The sequence below is a fragment of the Mucor mucedo genome, assembly GCF_025094135.1.
Source record: "Mucor mucedo strain NRRL 3635 chromosome Unknown EV154scaffold_8, whole genome shotgun sequence".
Lineage (NCBI taxonomy): Eukaryota > Fungi > Mucoromycota > Mucoromycetes > Mucorales > Mucoraceae > Mucor > Mucor mucedo.
The window spans coordinates 357,484-377,870 of record NW_026252292.1 but is presented as its reverse complement, the minus strand read 5'-3'; the positions used below and the strand labels follow the sequence as shown (position 1 = coordinate 377,870).

Genomic DNA, 20,387 nt, shown 5'->3' with positions numbered 1-20,387 from the left:
CTTATTTTTATCAAGGATGCTGCAGGTCACCCATCAAGAATCGGAAAGGAAAAGATTGCTATTTGGAAGCGAAAGTAAATATTTTATTATTCAGTACGAGGGTTCTTGGAAGGTTCCGATGCTATCGAAGAAGATAATTGATCAATTTTACGTTTATCACTATTATTATAAAAAAAAAAAAGGATTAGTTTGGGGGTTGGAGCACTTTTTTTTTTTTAAAGTTATACTTGTTGGGTGCTGCAAATGCTAACTCGGAACTCAAAGGAAAGGATATGCAGTACATGTCCTTCTTAGGTGCTACGTTACGGACCCAATGTAATGTTGTTTTCAAAGGATCAGGCTTTCCTCCCATAATTGTTCCAACACGCTAGTACGACTTTAGTATTTTTTTATTAGAAGCACACCCCGTGTTCATATCACAAACCTCAGTAATGTCTTGCATAGCATCCGTACTTTTTGTGAAACAATGGCAGTGAATCATAGGTAACTTTGCACGAGTATCATAAAGATGTTTTTGATCATGATATAAACCTCGGAATGTATCTAAATTAAAAAAGCTATCAGTGACTCATTTTTTATGTTGAGGTAACCCTAAATAAATGAATGCTCTTTTTTCTTTTTTTCTTTACCCAAGAAATCAATAGCTGTGGCAGGCAAGTTCATGACAAAATGATCAAATGTTTTCCATTCGTTCTTTGAGGTAGCTTGTAAATCTTTCACAGCCTGTCGAATGAATTCACGGCCATCCATGTTATAAGGATAGATCCCGCTTTTAATCTAAATATATACATGAGTATCACATTACCTTTACACCCATAAACTTTTTTGGGGGCGGGGGGGGGAAGCTTACTTTGTTGGCCTTAATATTCTCCTTCATCCATTCATGGGAAGAAGGGTTCAGATCATTTGCGTACACAATCGCCCCTTTTTTAGCAGCGGGAAGGGCAAAGGGACCGACACCGGCAAAGACATCACACACGTACTCGTTCTTTTTAAAGAGTTGAACTAATCTATCGTGTTCAGTGTGTAACCTTGAGTTCCAGTAAACTTTGGAGAAATCGAATTTGAATTTGCACCCACTTTCTTTCTATTATCCAAAGCTTAATTGTAAAATAAACAATAAAATTTTTTGTAAAAAAAAAAACTTACCACTTCAGCAATTAAATTATCCTCGCCAGCCAATACTTCCATTTTAAAGAATCTAAAGGTAGTGTCAATGCTGTCAACCTTATTTACGACAGTTGTGATATTCTTATTTTTCTATTATGCCACGAGCAGCAGAAAAAAAAAAGTTGAGCAAAAAAAAAGTGTGTCGTTGAGCACACACGGTGCAAAAAGTGCTACAGAAGACACTTACATCTAAAATGACTTGAGCAATCAATTTTTTCCAAGGATAGTAACTTTCACGTAAATTCATGTGAGCAATATGCCCAATTTGAGTGAACGAAGAAGGAATATCTTGAGCATCTTCTGGCATGACAGCATGTAAAATTTGTTCTATCGTATAATTCAATCAGCTTTTTTTAATTATTATTATTTCTTGTTGATAGGTACCCGTAGTCCAGAAGTTGTAATCGAATTCAATTTCATGTTTAAAAGTGCTTAATCCTTGTTCCTTGATCATATCGATCTTTTCTTTAGGCAAATCATCTTTTTTTAAAAAAGGGTTTTAAAAATAGGCTTGGGATAGGAAGAAAAAAATGTTTTTTTTACCAATTTTCTCCAAGTCAGTTCTTAAAATAATAAGCTTGGTTTCTTTAGACTCTGGATCAGGCAAAACGTTACGAGTTCTGGGTTGGTTGAATAAATCTCTACACATAAAACAACATGTCAATGAGGCGAGGGTAAAGTAGATCGTTATGTTGAAATTTACTCGTCGAAAGTTTTCATGAAAATGCCAACTTTTTTGGTAGGCACTTTAATGACAAGCGTGCTAATCACCTTTTTAAAAGCTGAACGCTCAAGTTCCATCATGCCTCTGTGAAGAGGTGGTGTAAGCACATTCATTGTTATTTGTTTAAGAAGAGAAGGGGGGACGATCTATAGAATAAAAAAAAAAAAAAAAAAAAAAAGAACAACTGAAGCTGGTTCAAGTGCCGCTCGTTGGCTAGCGGGTTGCCATGGCAACAACAAAAAAGTTTTTTTTTTGACAGGTCCATTAAAGCCATGTTATGCAGATTCATGTAAGCCAACATTAAGTGTCGTTTTTTGTGGTGCATGTTATACAATTATACGCCATTTCAGAACAGCATGTAATTTATCAGTTACAGAGTATAGGTAAATGACGTGGACTGCTTGTAAATTAAATCCCCGTTCGATATTAAAGCTTTGCCTTGAAAAAAAAAAGTGAGAGTCTTTACACTTCTCTCACAATTACCAATATCGATGGTAAGGCTATTCTAATTGTTTTTTCCCCCCATTTCGTTGCCTTAAGAAAACTTAATGTTTTATTTGTAGTCTGTCACTTTACATACTGATCTCGGTGATCTTAAAATTGAAGTCTTTTGTGAATCTGTGCCAAAAACAGCAGAGGTAAAGTTTCTTTTTTTTTTTTGTAAAAAAAAAGGCGTTGAAGAAAGCAATAACTTATGCAGAGAAAATGATAGAACTTTCTTGCTTTATGTGCAAGTGGCTATTACGATAACAATTTATTCCATCGAAATATTCCTGGATTCATGTTACAGGTAAAAAAAAAAAAAAAAAATGGTAGATTTTGTGCAGAAAATATTAAAAGAAAAATGCAATTAGACAGGTGATCCCACTGGTACAGGAAAAGGAGGAAATTCTATTTGGGGCAGAAAGTTTAACGATGAGATCCGATCTGTTTTAAAGGTATGAGAATAAAAAAAAAAAGAGAATGTGCATAGAATAAAAAAGAACTAAATAGAGGATTGTAGCATAATGCACGTGGTATAGTGTCTATGGCTAATTCAGGACCCAACACAAATGGCTCGCAATTCTTCATCACATACGGAAAACATCCTCATTTGGACACAAAATATACGGTATTTGGAAAGTAGGTTTATAGAATTAAAAAAAAAGGGGGGGGGGGTAAATGATGGTATTTAACACATTTTGCATCATCATGATAATAGGGTAATTGATGGAGCTGACACGACTTTGGATGCTTTCGAAAAGATTCCAATTGATGAAAAAAATAGACCACTTCAAGAACTTCGTATTAAATCAATCACAATTCATGCGAATCCTATTGCAGATAAGCAGGCATAGGAATTTTGAAGGAGTGAAGAATAAAAAAAGTTACTAAGAGAAGGATTGCTTTATGAAAATGTTGTGTTGTTTTTACAAGAATATTAAAAAAAAAAAAAAAGGAAGGCCTAGAATGTAGACCATTGCCAATCAGCAGGAACAGAAGGAACTGGATTAAAGGCCGCTAAGAAACAAATACAAATTAATGACAGGCGCAAAACCAAAAAAAAGGAAGTTTTTTTTTTTAATTACCTTGATCTTTCTTACTGGGCTTGTTGATAGTTAAGCCCTTTGATGGAGTGGGTTTAGATGTGGGAGCAACAATATCTTAAAAAAGCGGGTAAACAAAGAATATAAATATCACAAGAAAAAACAAACACTAAATATTTACCATCTCGGCCAAGTTCAGTTACACCTTCCATTGCTTGAGGTTGTTGAGTCATGATACCAGCATGTCTTTTCTTTAGTGTCGATTTGTTATCAGCAAGACTTGTCCTCCTTGATGCATTTTCTTTTCCCATTTGCCGCAGCTCCTCTTGCCATTGTATGTAATCTGCTGCACAGCTATCGCATCCTCTGGATAATATGCCTCCTGGATGATATTGTGCAAATTGATCAAGTCTAAAGTAATTTGAACAATGAATTGCACAGAAAATATCTCCACATTTACGACAATGATGTCTTCTTTCAAATAATCCAAAACTCGTGGTACAGCTTGGTAAACCACAGTGGTTGGAATCGGCATCTTGCTAATGGTAAATGTTAATCAGGTAAACTTCATGTATTTTTTTTTTCTTTATTTTTTTTTTTTTGCAAACCTTCCAGTGATCTCTAGAAGGTGAACCGGTTACTTCGTCAAAAATGTAACTCGAAGGTGACCGAGAAGTGGTTTTTGATATGTTTTTCGATAATGAAACATCAAGAGCCGAGTCATTATCGGATTGTGCACGGGAGGGTTGTGCAAGGGTAAGGTGCGAAGGTCTTTTCTTACGAGTCAGGGAATAAACATCCATTCAAAAATTGAGTACTAAAAAATAAAAAGGAAAAAGAAAAAAGGAAAATGGAAATAAAAAAAGATTGGGATTACTCTTTGTTTAAAATGAATCAAGTCCGCCGCAGCCCTTCTTTTACTATTTGCTTTTCCGCAGATCTTTTTTCGTCCATGTGCTGTAAACAATTTTTTTCAGGCACAGGTTAAAAAGCGAAAAAAAAAAAAAACTTTCACCCGGCTAATTAAAATGACTCCTCAGTTGTTATTCCAATAAAGCCCTTTTGAGTTCCCATCTATTTTTATACACCATCACGCATTTTGTGTTGAGGGCAGAGGCTTCATGCCTATAGAATTAATGGACCAATGAAAAATGAATATATCCATTCCTCGGTCTACATAATCCTTTTTTTCATTTTTTCATCTTTTTTATTATTTACTTTTCCCCCTTCATCTCACAATGTTGCTTCAACCAAAGATTGACGAATATGATAAAACAACAAGTAAAATACAAGACAAAATAAAACTATTAAAGCGCAACTTGGTATATTGACTTTTTTCATCGTGTCATCTCATCAAAGTTAATGCTCTCTTTTTTTCGCTTGTAGGCAGCTGAAGGAAAGACTTCAAAAAAGGTACCACTTTTTTTTTTTTGAGGGAGACCATAGCAACCATACACGTCACAAATTAATCATTACAATTTAGGATGATAGGTAAAAATATAACATACCGAAAACTGTTGGATGGTTAATGATTTATTTGCATACCGAAAAAAAAAAAGATCTACAATGCTCCTAGACGCTGAATATGAAAAGTTGGCGCAACTTCGCTTGGATCAATGTGAATCGCTTAAAAAGCAATGGGATGTATACAGAAATGAACAACGTTTGTTTCGAAAGAAAGACATTGAAAAAAGGCAAGTAGAATTTGATGAAGAACTATCTATACTGGACCGTAAGCGTCGAATGAAATGGAAGAATAACAGTAACATGCAAGAGTTATCTAAAGATGAGATGCGTATTCAGCTATCAGAGAAACTCAAGGAGTACGTCGAGCAAGATACAGATGAGCCAATTATTACTTTACCCACAGATTTACTTGAATACTTTTGGTTACTGGATATCGAAATCCCTATCATGAAATCTGAACTTTTGGATACAATTAGTTTACTTGACAGCCATTGATTTGTTACGGTTTCATTTTCTTCTGAAACAGTAAAAAAAAAAAAAAAATGAATATTTTCCACCCTTTATAACCCTATTCATCCGGCTTTTTCTTTTTTTTATTATTTTCATCTACTTAATAATTAAAATGACATACTAAAAAAAATGTTACAAGACTACACTTTATATCCGTTTATGCAGTTACCGAATTGCGAATTGCATGAACAAGGAGTACAAGGTATACCATGTGAGGACGCTTATAGGAAGATCATTTCTCTTCGGGTGTATTTTGCTATTACGATAGTCAATTTTATATTTATTGTGGGTACAACCATCTATTTCGTCTATCGACTGATGTCCGCGAATTGGTTATCACGTCCACCGGATATGATGTATGTAACAAACGAAACTATTTCAAAACGGTGGCGTATGTATTCTCTAAAGAAAAGAGACATATTCGGCTCAGTGCTCGGGGCTGTCGGTTATTTGATTTTCTCTACAACTGTATTTATCTATCAAGTCTTTATCAATGCTTTTTCTTGTGATATATTCTTATGGGGACCCATGGTTGGATTTTTCATTTGGACGTATGCTCTTGTTTGGCGTGCGTATCGTCTGCATTTACTGATACGAGTAAATGAACTACAAGGACGTTATCATGATCGAAATGCAGCTTCTTATAATAGTCGAGGTGAAAAAATTAGTTTTAAAACAACTGCTGCATCCATCCACAAAAGCGACAAGGATTACGATTGGTTCATGCGGCACAAAGTAGCATTAAATTTTAGTTCAAGGCATCATATATTCCTTTGCTCCTTTTTCCTTCTTGTCATCATATGTGTTATTGCTTTGGCTGAATCTTTTGCTATTTGGTCTCACGGTCGTTCACACTGTGAAATCTACATGGGAAATTATATGACTTCAGCTATTGTGGCCTTTTTCTTTCTGGTGATTGTACCCTTTGTCTTTTGGCTTCTTCGGAATGATGGGGATGCACATGGTATGCGAATGGAAATTTGGGTGACAGTAGCTGTTGGTATACCGTGCTCCATCCTATGTATTGTCTGGCAAATTGTCTTTGAATACCCAACATCAAGAAATCCTGCTGGCGTTCGAGGTGTGTTTGGTCCTTGTAATTGGCTGGTCATTTTAACGACGACGAACCATGTTGCTACAACCATTATGCCCGTCTTCAAGACATTATCTATCGATGATAAAAACAGTATGGTATCGGTTCGTAGGCGACGCGATCAATGGATATTAACTCTCAAGAAAAAACTGTCACTTGACAAGCTGCCGGTGAACCTTAACCGACAGAATCATCAGTCTACGACGACACTAGAAAGTTCAAATAAAAACGGTGGGCATGATTGGGAGTTGACAGTAGAGTCACTGTATCATGCGTTAAATGATCCAGAACAGATTGATATACTGAAAAACTGGGCGGTCAAAGATTTTAGTGTAGAGAATATTCTGTTTTATGATCGTTACTTGAGCTTGGTGAAGCAATTGGTGCAATCCAGAGTTGAAGATACGGACAGTTTCTCCTCAAAACAATCGGATACGTTGGCTAACCCAAGCGAAGAGTTGTTGAATATACCTTTTAATCCTGAACAGATACCACAGCTTATAGACATTTATAACACATTTATTGTTGATCAAGCGCCTTTACAAGTCAACATTTCATATAAGGCAAGAAGTGATACGGATAAAGTCATGAGACCTTTGGTAAGAGAATACAGAAATAATCCGGTAACTCCTGGGCCATCTGTACAATCTGGTATACCTTACTTTTTACAGACAGCAAGACCATGTGATGATGGTAATTTTTTAGGGCATCCGACTCGTAGTATGTCGAAATCAGAATCGTGCGAGGACTTGACCACATCGTCTGCAAGTGCAGAACCTGTGACCCTTGTTCAGGAGAAACCGGAATTAACGACAACAGATAGTGAGACTGCATTAAAAGATCCACCTACCTTGCAAGTGTTTGAAAAAGTGAGGAGAGAGGTCTTTTGGAATATATTTTCTGGATTGTTTCCAAAGGTGGTTGAAGCTCATAATACCCATTGTTTTAGTGAATAATAATCGACATTTATCTTTCAATAAACATGTTTTATTTTATTTTTGAATTAGTAGGTAAAGTTCTCGTGTACACAAAAAAGTATACATAATAAAAAAAATTGTGTCACTGGCGTAACAGAATTATTTATTCACTCACGGAACTAACAATAAAATAGTAGTGAATGTAAAGTGAAAGCCTTTAGGCAAACATTTCATGTACCCATCAGTTATTTACTTTTTTTCTGCGCAAAATCAAATTTTTTTTATGCAATTTAGTTATATCTTACAAAATTGTGCCCTTGTTCAAAAATGAATACTTGTACAAAAATGCAATCTTGCACAAAAATGTGTTCAAGAACATATCGACAAAATGGGCTGTTTCACAATAAGGTTGGTAATAAGGCTAACTAAAACAAGCAATTTTCTGTTCCTTCATATCTTGGTGTATGTGCACACGAAGTTAGGATCCAGGTGATCAAGTTTGTGGCTGAAATAAAATCTTACAAATCTTACAGGCTTTACACTCACTAGTACCAACCACCACAGATTTAAATGTTGTAGCTCTTGATAAAAGGTTTCTTAATATTACCTTCAGTGAAATTAAAAGTTTGAGCATTCATAAGTATGGTCTTTTTATGCTTCAGACTTTTCTATTATTACCTCAAGATTATATCTTGCTCTAGATAACATAAATTGGCAATTTTTGCTTTTGATATATACACCCTGTTTCAATTAGTCTATATGTATATAGACGAACTAGGTCATAGGTCTTTTAGTCAATTTTTTGTCATTATTTGGCATTACAGAGCCCTATTCTTTTATTATATTTTGGGAAAGTAAACAATAACAGCAATTTAAGTATCCGTATCTCTCCTAATGCGCTTAAGATACACAACGTATTTGGACTTTTCGACTCGAGGAAAGAAAACACAGTTAGCAAAGCCGCCTACCATTACTGAGAACGTACAGTGTAAACCTAAGTTTCAAGTAGTCTAATTTTCTTGAAGGCCAAACAAAATTAAATGTAAAATATGAGTACTTCCTTCAACAGTAAGAATTTCTTGTACATCAACCTGGTTTCTTACCTTCCGGGCTCGATATCTTTGACTTCTAAATTAATATTGATTAAGACATAAAATCAAGGGAAAAGATACTTAAGAATCAAAACCTCAAGAGATAAGTGATTAACCTTGCTACTTTATATTACAGTAGCCGCTCTATTTAAAGTTGCTGGATATAATGGTTTTTTTTTTCGATTTAAGAGTGTAATTTCCAATATTTTCGGTCGCCCTTAAATCGAGCAACTACTATAATTATATTGATACTAAATCACATATTTCAAAAACCTGGAAAACAACTTAAGTATGGAGCTTTGACTTAGTGTTTGGAAATGTTTCCTTTAATATTAGTTGATTTCCTCTTACCCTAAAGAGTGCCTCTCTTGCATTGACTTTTTAATTCTTATTTATTATATCAAATAGTTACAGAATTGGAACAAAGTTCAATTAAGAAAGGGATCAGTTGATAAACAGAACACTCTCAGATCCATAAAGCTTTTATTATAAAAATAAGTACCGTTTCGCACGATCATGTCGTGCTCTACCTGCTATGTATATGTAAAACATGTACCATAAATTTAAATTTTGGTTTCATCACGTCTACTGTTATATTCTGTCATAAAATCCTCTATGTATTTTTTGTACACATCACATAGTAACCCACAAACTCTATTTGAAGAGAGAGTGTAACAATGTAATCCTTGTATTCATTTATCTACTAGGTATAATGCAAAACTTATCGCGTTTTCTGCATAATATTATTGTATACATTTTGAGGTGTTTTATAGATAGCAGAGTAAAATAATATCAAAAATTATTAAGTATACCACATAAACCAGTAGAGTTTATTATCTCCTTTATCTTCATTCCATGATGAGCAATGTGTGTTATCCAGCTGTATTAAATGCAGACACAACTGTTTCTTTGATAATCTAAATGCCGTTGTGTTATTGAGTATTAGTACGACAGTACTGAGATTAAAGGGTAAATAGTTACTTTGTTGGTCACCAAATAAAAGCTTCTGTATTCAAATATGTGCCAATTCGCATTTCATTAATAACCCTCTTATTATTGATTGCAATAAGTTTTTATTGTTATCGAATATTATCTAAACAAGTAACCGTTGTCTTTAAAAGAAAATTGAGACAAACAATCATACTTTTGGTCAAGATCCATTTGATGTACTTTATATTTTTCAATTTAAAAGAAAGTTGTAGCCTTTTGGACACCCATGAGTAATACCTTACATAAAAATAACGGGTTATATTTACCTAATTAAATCGCCATTATTGTAAAAATCAGCTCCGGATTGTCAGTTTATCATTATATTGCATTGAATGAAAGCTGACCAGTCATTTTTTTGGATACAACACTGTATTCATTGGCTTTACCTACATATATACACATGGTTTGTATTGAGAAGAAATATTTCTTTTATAGATTGGAAGTTCATTAAAAGGTAGAGCTGTGTACCCCTCGGTTAAGTCAACATTAAAAATGATAGATAAATAACCTTTTATGCTTGAAAAAAAATCTTTTTACTACCTAAAATAGATATAATCACCCTTATTGTAATGATTTTATAGCTATCACGAACAATATAAATTCTTTGCCATTGCTCCCACATAACATCCAATTGGTTCCTAATTTCATGTATCACAGTATTTAGTTTTACAAAAACAAATCAAACCTTCTCAATCATCCCCAAGTAGAGTTAAATTTGTTCGCTTGGCATCAAGTGTTTATGATTACAACGTTACATCTACCAGTAAAACTCACACATACAATTGTATAAAAGAAAGCTTTTTCTTCCTGTTTGAATTGAGTATTCTAATATATTTTTATTAACATTTCAAACACAATGCTCAAGAGTACCATCCTCGTAGTTTTAGCTTTCGTTGCTACCACCTATGCAGTAAGAGTCTGTCGCGAGGAGGGATCCGATAGAATTATTGATTGTGCCATTTATTAAACCGAAAAAAAACTTGTTCTATCTGTAATGACATCTACTAAATCATCAAACAAAACGGTCCAAATACTTCTGGTCTATTGCGTGTACTGGCAGCTATTGTCTGATATAGATATAGTTTGGCTCCTTTTGAAAATCATTACAGTCATAATAAGCTTTTCTTATTTAACGGATTTGTATCAATGCGATATTATTGGGTCGCATTATTTTTCTAAAGTAATAGACGAGGGAGTGGGGGTTGTTAACCTTTATTTATTGTGTCTCTATGGCCATATTTTTTACTAATCTTTCCGGTTATTTGTTAATTCGGTTTTATAAATTTGCGTTAAAACATTTGTTGTCGAAATTTTGCACTAAATATCGTTTGACAGAACGATAAATAGCTGTTTGAGAGAGGTAATTTGTATAACGAGGACGATGATAGCGTCGATTTAGCAGACAACCCTGGTGGACCCGAAGACGTTGACAATAGCAGCTTTACTGACAGTAACAAAGGCCACATACCGTCTGGAACGACATTTTGAGCAGCTGTAGAAGTCTCGTTTATTTTACAAGCAAAAAAAATGAGAGATATATAAATTATTTTTGGAAGACACTTTCCCTTTGTTACTTTGTGGTACGTTTTCGATGATGGCCTCTTACATTCCTTATTCTGATGTTTTATTTTATACAGACTTACCAAACAATACTTGAATATTAAACTTGTTGGGATTATAGAATTGCATGCACAATTAGAGAATCTAAGTGTAAATTTAAAACTCTGCATTTTAAACACTCCACATGGACTGCTTAAAAAATGACATGTCAGAATATCAGTAAAATGCTAGGGAGAAAACAAGAAGCGCGGCTCGTGTTTATGCAGTTTAACAAAAGGTATATATTTGTCATTTTTAAATGTCAGTTTGACACAGGCAGTATACACTGAAAAACTAATTAATCATGCAAATGGCCTGAAATTGAGTTTAGACATGTACAACTTTATAAATAGACGGACATCTAAATATTAACAAATTAAACGTGAGCATTCCATGTCCACGGCCCCCCTCGTATATTTTTATTATCATTTTTACATGTTGCGTATATTAAGACCCACAACCGCTTCCCGATTTATTCGATTTTATAGCAGCGAAACTACCAGTCATGTTACACCCAACCTAAAAAAGAGCCGTTAACACCTTTAGCAAAACATTTGCGCGATTCTGTCAAGGTACACCAAAAATAGTGTTTTAAAATTGTAATCGCTCATGACATTTGTTTGATTTTCAGGTGACAGGACCATTAAGTCTTTCTCATTTTATGCGAGAAGTTTTGGTGAATCCTTTAAAGGGGTACTACATGGAAGGCGATGTATTTGGAAAACAAGGCGATTTCGTCACATCGCCCGAGATCAGTCAAGTCTTTGGCGAGGTACAAATGGAACGCGTTTGTGACATTGATCACAAAAGTCTAAAATCGTTATTTATCTATAGTTATGTGGTATTTGGTATCTCACTGAATGGATGAGGTTAGGTCGACCAGAAAAGACACAACTTATCGAATTCGGACCTGGTAGAGGAACTTTGATGAGTGACATGTTGCGGGTAAGACTAAATTACATAGAGCCGTGCAAAAATGGGGACACAGGACTAAACTAGAAAGGGCATTTTTTTCAGACCTTATCGCAATTTCCTCATTTCTACAAGACTATCACCGATGTGCATTTAGTTGAAGCTAGTCCAGGTCTTCGTAAAATGCAAAGGGCAGCTCTTGTAAAGGGCTCTGGGGATAAAGATGTTACTAGAATCGAAGGAAATGAACACGAAGCACCAATTGAAACTATCACACGACAAGACGGTGTAAGAGTATCATGGCATGATGGTATTGAGGTTGTCCCAGGTAATGATGTAGTACAAACTGCCTGGATTACGCTTACTTAAAGCTTACTAGATCAATGGTCCTTTGTCATGGCACATGAATTTTTTGATGCCTTGCCTATCCATAGTTTCGAAGTACGTTCTTCTCCCGTTGTATAGGAAGTTATATTTACAAAAAAAATCTTTCTTTAGAAAACTGGATCCGAATGGCGTGAAATGATGGTAGATATGGATGATACAGAGGAAAGGTAACGTTGATCTGCATTTTGAAAATAGTCTTTCTTTCTAAATATTGACATAATTATATAGTGAGCACAATTTTCGAATTGTTAAATCACCCAATCCCACAGCCATGACAAAGTCCTATCTGAGCGATAAAAAATTTGAGGTTGATTTCAAAGATGGGGATCGTGTAGATATCTCACCCGATTGCTGGGGTGTTATGGAAAAAATTGCGCAATATCTCGATCGTAACGGTGGGTCTGGGTTGGCTATCGACTACGGGCAAGATTATATACAGGGTGATACGTTAAGGGTAATATCGTCTCTTAATGGCATGAAAATACTTTTATAGTATAAGTTTGACTAACATCACTATAGGCTATTAAGGACCATAAAATTATTCATCCTATGTGTGATCCCGGCAGCGCAGATTTGAGTGCGGATGTTGATTTTTCGTTTTTAAAACAAGCAATTTTGCAAGGATCAGGTATGTCACAAAGGGCTAATAAAGGCAATAACCCAAAAAAATACAGTTACCCAAGAAAAAACAATTTAATAAACACATGTCATTTTTTTTTTTAAAAAAAAAAAGGTGTATCCGCTTATGGTCCAATTACGCAAAAGGATTTCTTACAGTCTTTAGGTATCCAAGCTAGAATCGAACAGTTGTTTAAAAACGCAAAATCTTCTGCAGCAAGAAAGACGTTACTGGATGGCGCTGAAAGACTGATGGATCCAGAGTTGATGGGCAGAATCTATAAAGTATTAGCCTTTTCGAAAGAGCCAAACACTATTAAGGAAGAGCCTGTAGGATTTGAAAAAAAGAAATGCTTGTTAGAGTCAGAAGACAAATAAAAATTATTTAGCAATTAGTAAGACATATGACGAAAAGCGTCTTTATATTGAATTTGTTTTTCAGAGATGGAAGGTAAACGCTTAATTTCAAAAGGTTGCCTTACTTGGCATATATCTCCCTTTTTAGGGACGCATCTGAGAGTGAAGTAACCAGTATCATAATGTATGTTATGCTGTGTATTTCATAAAACCAATAAAAAGCATTTCATTAATCTCCTTTTTTGTTAATACGCGCTACCAGAATGATAGACGTACCGACGTATGGTACACAAACTGATAGCTTGTTGGTCCGTGGTAGTTTTTGTGATACAGACCAGGAAGGAATTCCCAAAGCTTTAAGAAAACACCACTTTTGGATCAATGAGGATTTCTACGTCTATGGCCTAATTATCGTACGCATAAGAGTGGTAGATTCGCAGTACAGCTGGAGTTTTCTACGAAAGAACAAATATTCTATATATCTATTTAAGTTTTGGTGGCACTGTAAATGACATTTAACTGCCCTCTTCGACACCAATTAAGTTTAGATCAATTTCCGTTATCGTAGTTTAACTGAAGGATCCCAAACAGAAACCTGTTACCTTAGTCACTTAGCATTGACGATCACTAATTGCTTATATCAAGTTCTTGATATTTTAGACAGTATATAAGTAGGTGTCAGCTTTCATATCGGTAACGGCTACTATAGTTATCCCACTTTCTACTGTCTTCTGTTTTTGTCTTACATATTTAATGTTTAATTTGTCAACAATTCTTAGTTGATTGTTGTTTCATATAGTTCAGTTGAGTCTAATTGAACTATTAAACTTCGATTTTACCATTCATGCTGGCTGGCAAACCTTCAACTTCTCCATGGTTCTTGTTGATTAAGCCACGGTTTGTAGCAATGCTTTCCCATAAATTATCGGGTCATGTAATTTTGTTCTATCCCATGATTTTAAGTCGATGTTTAACATAACATACGTATATACAGCTGTATATAATTATTGGCACCGCCTTAAATGCAAAATGCGATTTTCCGCTTTTTCAATTTCTCGGTCTTTTATCATTCTTCTTTTCTTTTCTCACAGTATAACAACACATTCAATGTTTTTGATATAAATAATCAATAGTCCAGAATTCTTTCTATTAAATTTTCTCATGAAAACAGTTACAGTATTTCAAGGTGATAAGTGCCTCTAATTCATTTGATGTATTTTGAGAGTAATACTAAAAGCACCGTAAAACTTAGTCGTGGTAAATTTACAATTTAGACCGGGACCGGAGGTTGCGGTCCAATTTTAGCTAATTACCTCTACCAGAGGTCCAAGTAACATTTAGACTTGGACCGCAAAATCAAAAAAACGCAAATGACATAAAAATTGTAAAAAATTGTTATATAAAGATAATATGTTATATTGGAAGTTGTGTTATGAAAAAAAAATGATAAATATGTTCCTTGGTGATGGCAAAGATGATGTTTGAAGAAAATACTGTTATTTTGTGTGACACAATGAAGCGATAATTTTTTTTTCGGATGTTGAAAAGCCTTTACTACATTCAAAAAAAAAAAGAAAAAAAAAATAGCTCTTTACTCCAGAGTCCCAATCTTTCCGGCAGAACTTGACATGTCTTTCGCAAACGCATCACCAGTTTTGATGACATACTTGTATGCTGAATTGTCTGAGGAATTCAGCAATCCAACAGAAGATACAATATCCCTGGCGTCAAATACAACGAATTTTTGCTCGCTATAACCAAAGAGCTGAATCCGTGGGATAGACTTTGAGATAGGAGACACGCCATGTGTTTTTGCCAATTCACCATGCACATAATGGGACCCTGGTTCATTGGCGGAGAATTGGAAACGGAAAAAGAACAGAATCTTACAAACGAACCAGTTTTTAACTGGCACGAATAGACTAAATTTGAAGAGTGTCAATAAATGCAATACGGCGATAGCAAAAACATATACTTACTTGTTCTTATGTATCGCTTCGAACATGACGAATTCACCACCACGAGAGCATGACCTATTCTTCTTCTTGTACAACTCCGAAATGTAGACTTGATTTTCATGGAATAACCTTGTCGAAATTCGAAGGTGTTGTTGTTGATGAAACGGCAATACAACTCGTTGCCTCATGCCAGTCAGCCTTGTCATACAACCCATCAACGCACGACACCAAGGGATTGTGCAATACAGACCACAAATGAGGACATCCGAAGAACCCTGCAAGAGCACACCAACCTTAGTAAAAGAATCATCAAAAGGGGACCAGAGTTGAGGATAGGTGGCATCTTGAGGATGCTGCTCGAAGTTCTTCTCGTTGCTGTCAGGGGATGCCGTTAACGCAGAGAAGTCAAAAATACCGGATGCATTGAAGAATTTAAATATTTCCTTGGTTTCCATAATGTTGCCAGCATTAATACCAGGATGAAGAGAAGACCGGATACGTTTTTTGTATGTACCAATCGACCGTTCAAGGGACTTAGCAGAATAACACCGCAATGGACTATAGAAGTTGGTTAGTATATGATCGAATAAGGATTAAGTAATTAGTAGCTTACCCCATTCTTCGGATCATGTAGGGTATGTGGTGAAGCTGATGGAGAGTTTCTCTGTGCCTGGTACGGATTCTGTCCAATCTCCCCACCCCTCTCCCTCTCCATCTCCTCGCCTGTCTGCATCTGTCTGCTTGTCACCTGCTTCTTCACCTCCACCCCCTGAGCCATCTACTTCGTCTTCAAAGATTGACCAAAGAGCTGAAAAAAGGGCCGCAAAAAAGGCAGCAACCAAACGGGCAAGGGGTGAGTTGATAATAGAAGGACGCTCTCGTAGCAAAACTAAGCCCTAATCCGCATTGGGTTTTAATTTTTTTTTGTTAATAATCTTGTTTCTTTTTTTTTTTTTTTTTTTTTTTTCTTTTCTTTCTTTTTCTAAAATTTTTTTTTTTTTCAAAAATTATAGTAAGTACCTCAAAACATCACATCCTCATATAACTAACTGAAAAACTATTAGATATATTGTTATATATCGTACTGGCTTTTATGGCTTAACTTACCACTGCATTCTTTCGCGTACATGGTTGCTGTCCACTCTAAATACATGATTGTCATCTAAAGCGAGTAAGCCTTTTTTAAAATACTGAAAACCGTGTTTATATATTTTAACTCTATTTTATAGTTGTTTACAGCTCAGCAAAGGGTACTTCATGTGATTGTCAACTACAATGTGAGTATTAAAAAAATTGAAAGCCTTGCTTATATTTTCTAACTGTATCTTTCTTAGTTCAATCTAGCTTTATCAAAGGTAAGTCATATATCTAGCTTGTTATCACTTCTGCATCTGGTAGTCTCCGTATGCAACCAGGACAACCAACACTATATTATGTATGGTATCTGTTTGTTGTCATCCTTACACTACACAGTATCCATTTAAACAGGCGTTTCGTAGTTTTTATACGTGTATAAACCATTCATAAATTATTTCGTTATAAAATAAAAACCAATATAAACATTATTTTTGCCCCTCATATTCTATTATTTCCAATGTTATTTTTTGTAAAACCCATTTAATATTGCAAGGGTCAATAGCCCTAGTTTAATATACATTTAAAGAATATCCTCCAATACCATCTCGTTAAATAATAAGGTTATGATGTTTTCATTCGTTAGAAACTGGAAGTAGCGGTCGGTTTTCATGCGTACATGGACCGCGACCGCTAGTTCAGGTACAAATTAATTACCGCGACCGCTGGTCGAGGTACAAAATAATTACCGCGACCGCTGGTTCAGGTACAAAATTATGTACCTCGACCTCTGGTCTAATTTTTTCGCGGTCCAAATTATACTTGGACCGGAAAAAAAATTTGCGGTGAAGCATGTGCTTAATTTTCGACGGCATTACCTTACCGGGCATGTTCTGCCTATTATAGAATTTTATCTGAGATAAAATTAGACAGGTAGCCAGTCGGTAACATGTATTGTACGCCATTAGACCAATATAACACACCTCGCAAATAGCTATTTTTGCCGCTATGTACCACCAGACTTTTTATTTTGTTTCTTGTAAGCGATGGGAATATTAAATTACAGAGTACAAATAGATAACTGTTGGTCCGTGATAGTATCTGTGGTTTAACTGTGGTTACTCACAGAACTACAGACAGATAACACCACCAAATAAAAACAGATACTGTGGTCTTGTTTGGTTTCCAAATTCGCGTTATATAAAGAGCTAATTTTTCCCGCCTGTATTTTTCTTTTTTTTATTCAAAACTATTACCTTCATATTTCTTTTTCTTTTGATTTCATCTTCCCACTCCCTTCTTTTTAACAATTTACGTTTAATTTTTTCTTTTGAAAAGAACTAGTAAATACAAAATGGCAGGAGAAGAAGATAATAAAAGAGGCGAATACGTCCTCTCTGAAAAAATTGTTACTGATGAATCAGAAAAGACTCATGGCTACGATCTTGATGAAAAGCACGGCGACGAATACCAAGAATCTGTTCTATCAAATGCCAAGGACCGTAAAAATGATCATGAACATCAATTTAATGATTACCTTGTCGACCACGAAGACTTAGACATGGCTATCATCAACGAAGTTACTGTAACCGAAGATGATGTTAATATGAGAGTTCTTACTTTCAGAGCAATGTTTGTTGCTATCGTAAGTACCATAAAAAGTTATTTGACACCAAATTTGTAGTTATGTCTAACATCGCGCCTTAATATAATAGTTACTTGCAGCTTTAAGTTCTTCAGTTCAACAACTTATGCTTTTCAAGCCTGTTGGTGCTGGTTTGTCTGATACATTTCTGTTGATTCTTGGTTATGTTATTTGTACTCTTTGGGCTAGATACCTTCCCAAAGGAGGTTGGTTAAATCCTGGACCCTTCACTATTAAGGAGCATACCTGTATTTATATTGTGGTTGCATCAGCTAACGTTTCCGCCTATGGTACTTACATTCTTACTGCTCAAGAACTTTTCTATACGGACTCTCCTTCTGTTGCAGGTGGTATCTTCTTGTTGTTTGCTACCCAGATTGTTGGTTACGGTATTGCTGGTCAGCTTAGACCCTATCTTGTATACCCTGCAAATATGACTTGGCCCCTTTCTTTACCTGTTGTATCTTTGCTTAAGACTTTCAACACTGACGCTGCCGAAGCTAAATGGCGTACGAGATTTTTCTTCATTATTTTCGGTGGTATCTTTATTTATGAATTCCTTCCACAATACATGTTCCCTCTTCTCGGTGGTGTATCTATTGTTTGTATTGCTAAAAACGATAGTGTTTGGGTCCAACGTCTCTTTGGTGGAATCAATCCTAACGAAGGATTGGGTATTTTACAATTTACATTCGATTGGAGTCAAATGTCCAACATGGCTCCCCTCGTTATTCCCCTTTGGATTCAGTTAAACGTATTTGCTGGTGTTCTGCTTCTTTGGATCCTTATTCCTCTTACATACTATTATGATGTCTGGGATGCCAGAAGTCTTCCTTTCATCTCCAGTAAGCTCTTCAAAATCGAAAACGGCACCTATATTCCCTATCCTCAGACTACTGTATTGAATCCCGATAACAGTCTTAACAAGACCCTTTTTGCAGAGGTTGGTAACCCCAACTACAGTACTTCTAATGCTTTGTTGTACGTCTACATGAATATGGCTATTACTGCCAGTATGACCCACGTTGCTCTCTTCCACGGCAAAGAAATTTGGTCTGGTTTCCGTCATCTTAAGAGAAAGATTAGCACTGGTGATATTGACATCCACATGAAGTTAATGCAGGCCTATCCTGAGGTAAATCAAACAAAGATACGTTATTAATGATATACAAATACTAATTCTTAAAATTTTGATTAGGTTCCCAGCTGGTGGTATTACTTAGTTTTTGTTATCGGTATTGGACTTAATATTGGTGTTGGTTATGCTAATCATTCTCAACTTCCTTGGTGGGGTTTCATTTTGGCCATTGCCACTTCTTCTATTCTCTCTTTACCATTGAACATGATTACTGCTATGACTGGTTACGGTTTTGGCTTGAACGTATTCACAGAGATGATTTGTGGTTTTGTATTACCCGGTTACCCCATTGCTAATATGTACTTCAAGACCATTGGTTACAACACTATGCATCAAGCCGGTTTGATGGCAAGAGATTTAAAAATTAGTCATTACATCAAGGTTCCTCCTAAGATGACTTTCCTTCATCAAATGGTTGGTACAATTGTTGGTTGTGTTTTCAATTATATTGTCAATGCCTCTGTTGTTAAAAATGAACGTGAGATCCTTCTCAGCGCCACCGGTAATCAGTTCTGGAATGGTAACAGTTTCCAAACCATTAACGCTGCTGCTATTACCTGGGGTGCTATTGGTCCCATGGCTATGTTTGGTCCTGGTACAAAATACTATCTTTTCCTTTGGGCTTTTATTATTGGATTTTTCCTTCCAATCCCTGGATGGTATCTCCACAAGAAGTTCCCTAATGTTGGCTTCCAATACTTCAGTGTTCCTATGTTTATCACCGGTATGACTATTACTCCTGGTAGTAGCACCTCTTGGCTTAACACTAGTTTCATTGTCGTCATAATCTCTCAAGTTTATATCAAGCGTCGTTACAGTGAATGGTTCGCCAAGCATAACTTCTTGATGTCTGCTGCCTTAGATTCCGGAGCATCGCTCATGGCTTTCTTTGTTTCTGTTGTCTTTTATGGTGCTGCCGGTGGTAAAGTCATCGAATTTCCCTCCTGGTGGGGTAATGATTTAGATGCAACTTACATCGATAAGTGTTGTAAGAACTGTTAATAATGCACTCAAAGCACATTTTAATATCTCGCTTTATCTACTACGATTTCAAAATCACTTTAATTTTAATATCTATTCACATATTTTTCTAATTAATTTATAAATTTGATTGCAAAGCAACTTTTTATCAATAAAATCTGGAAATAATATAATTTAAACATGTGTGTCTAATAAATTTAACGATTATTGCTTTCTCTATCTGGCAATCA

General features: G+C 35.5%; 8 protein-coding genes across 8 annotated transcripts; 5 read left to right on the top strand and 3 right to left on the bottom strand.

Annotated features, from left to right (window-relative positions):
• Positions 1-184: 184 nt before the first annotated feature.
• On the bottom strand, positions 185-2,007 carry EV154DRAFT_412532 (Met-10+ like-protein-domain-containing protein; the record flags this gene model as incomplete). The annotated part of the gene is made up of 9 exons (XM_051595515.1): positions 185-367; positions 425-543; positions 630-777; positions 851-1,087; positions 1,150-1,260; positions 1,358-1,497; positions 1,555-1,650; positions 1,714-1,811; positions 1,874-2,007. 9 exons carry the CDS (start codon positions 2,005-2,007, stop codon positions 185-187), a joined length of 1,266 nt encoding a protein of 421 aa, XP_051462352.1.
• EV154DRAFT_299273 (peptidyl-prolyl cis-trans isomerase-like 3) lies at positions 1,945-3,418 on the top strand. The gene is made up of 7 exons (XM_051594850.1): positions 1,945-2,183; positions 2,271-2,388; positions 2,458-2,532; positions 2,607-2,684; positions 2,749-2,832; positions 2,898-3,016; positions 3,096-3,418. The coding sequence occupies exons 2-7, from the start codon at positions 2,386-2,388 to the stop codon at positions 3,229-3,231; spliced, it is 495 nt and encodes a 164-aa protein (XP_051462351.1). The 5' UTR covers positions 1,945-2,183; positions 2,271-2,385; the 3' UTR covers positions 3,232-3,418.
• On the bottom strand, positions 2,995-4,470 carry EV154DRAFT_494246 (uncharacterized protein). The gene is made up of 4 exons (XM_051599880.1): positions 4,029-4,470; positions 3,602-3,959; positions 3,463-3,537; positions 2,995-3,394 (listed from the first exon to the last, which is right to left on the bottom strand). The coding sequence occupies exons 1-4, from the start codon at positions 4,221-4,223 to the stop codon at positions 3,339-3,341; spliced, it is 684 nt and encodes a 227-aa protein (XP_051462350.1). The 5' UTR covers positions 4,224-4,470; the 3' UTR covers positions 2,995-3,338.
• Positions 4,471-4,977: 507 nt separating this feature from the next.
• Positions 4,978-5,781, top strand: EV154DRAFT_494237 (uncharacterized protein). Its single transcript, XM_051599879.1, has one exon. It carries the CDS (start codon positions 4,987-4,989, stop codon positions 5,380-5,382), a length of 396 nt encoding a protein of 131 aa, XP_051462349.1. The 5' UTR covers positions 4,978-4,986; the 3' UTR covers positions 5,383-5,781.
• On the top strand, positions 5,527-7,446 carry EV154DRAFT_477028 (uncharacterized protein; the record flags this gene model as incomplete). Its single annotated transcript, XM_051598078.1, has 1 exon — positions 5,527-7,446. One exon carries the CDS (start codon positions 5,527-5,529, stop codon positions 7,444-7,446), a length of 1,920 nt encoding a protein of 639 aa, XP_051462348.1.
• A 4,048-nt stretch (positions 7,447-11,494) lies between these two features.
• On the top strand, positions 11,495-13,412 carry EV154DRAFT_435988 (S-adenosyl-L-methionine-dependent methyltransferase). Its single transcript, XM_051596811.1, has 9 exons — positions 11,495-11,659; positions 11,719-11,859; positions 11,922-12,032; positions 12,105-12,327; positions 12,379-12,440; positions 12,498-12,553; positions 12,615-12,840; positions 12,906-13,014; positions 13,120-13,412. Exons 2-9 carry the CDS (start codon positions 11,749-11,751, stop codon positions 13,380-13,382), a joined length of 1,161 nt encoding a protein of 386 aa, XP_051462347.1. The 5' UTR covers positions 11,495-11,659; positions 11,719-11,748; the 3' UTR covers positions 13,383-13,412.
• Positions 13,413-14,856: 1,444 nt separating this feature from the next.
• EV154DRAFT_494228 (uncharacterized protein) lies at positions 14,857-16,143 on the bottom strand. Its single transcript, XM_051599878.1, has 2 exons — positions 15,933-16,143; positions 14,857-15,877 (listed from the first exon to the last, which is right to left on the bottom strand). Exons 1-2 carry the CDS (start codon positions 15,947-15,949, stop codon positions 15,337-15,339), a joined length of 558 nt encoding a protein of 185 aa, XP_051462346.1. The 5' UTR covers positions 15,950-16,143; the 3' UTR covers positions 14,857-15,336.
• A 1,512-nt stretch (positions 16,144-17,655) lies between these two features.
• EV154DRAFT_593215 (OPT family small oligopeptide transporter) lies at positions 17,656-20,178 on the top strand (the record flags this gene model as incomplete). The annotated part of the gene is made up of 3 exons (XM_051606943.1): positions 17,656-18,038; positions 18,109-19,173; positions 19,237-20,178. The coding sequence occupies exons 1-3, from the start codon at positions 17,748-17,750 to the stop codon at positions 20,176-20,178; spliced, it is 2,298 nt and encodes a 765-aa protein (XP_051462345.1). The 5' UTR covers positions 17,656-17,747.
• Between the last annotated feature and the right edge of the window lie 209 nt (positions 20,179-20,387).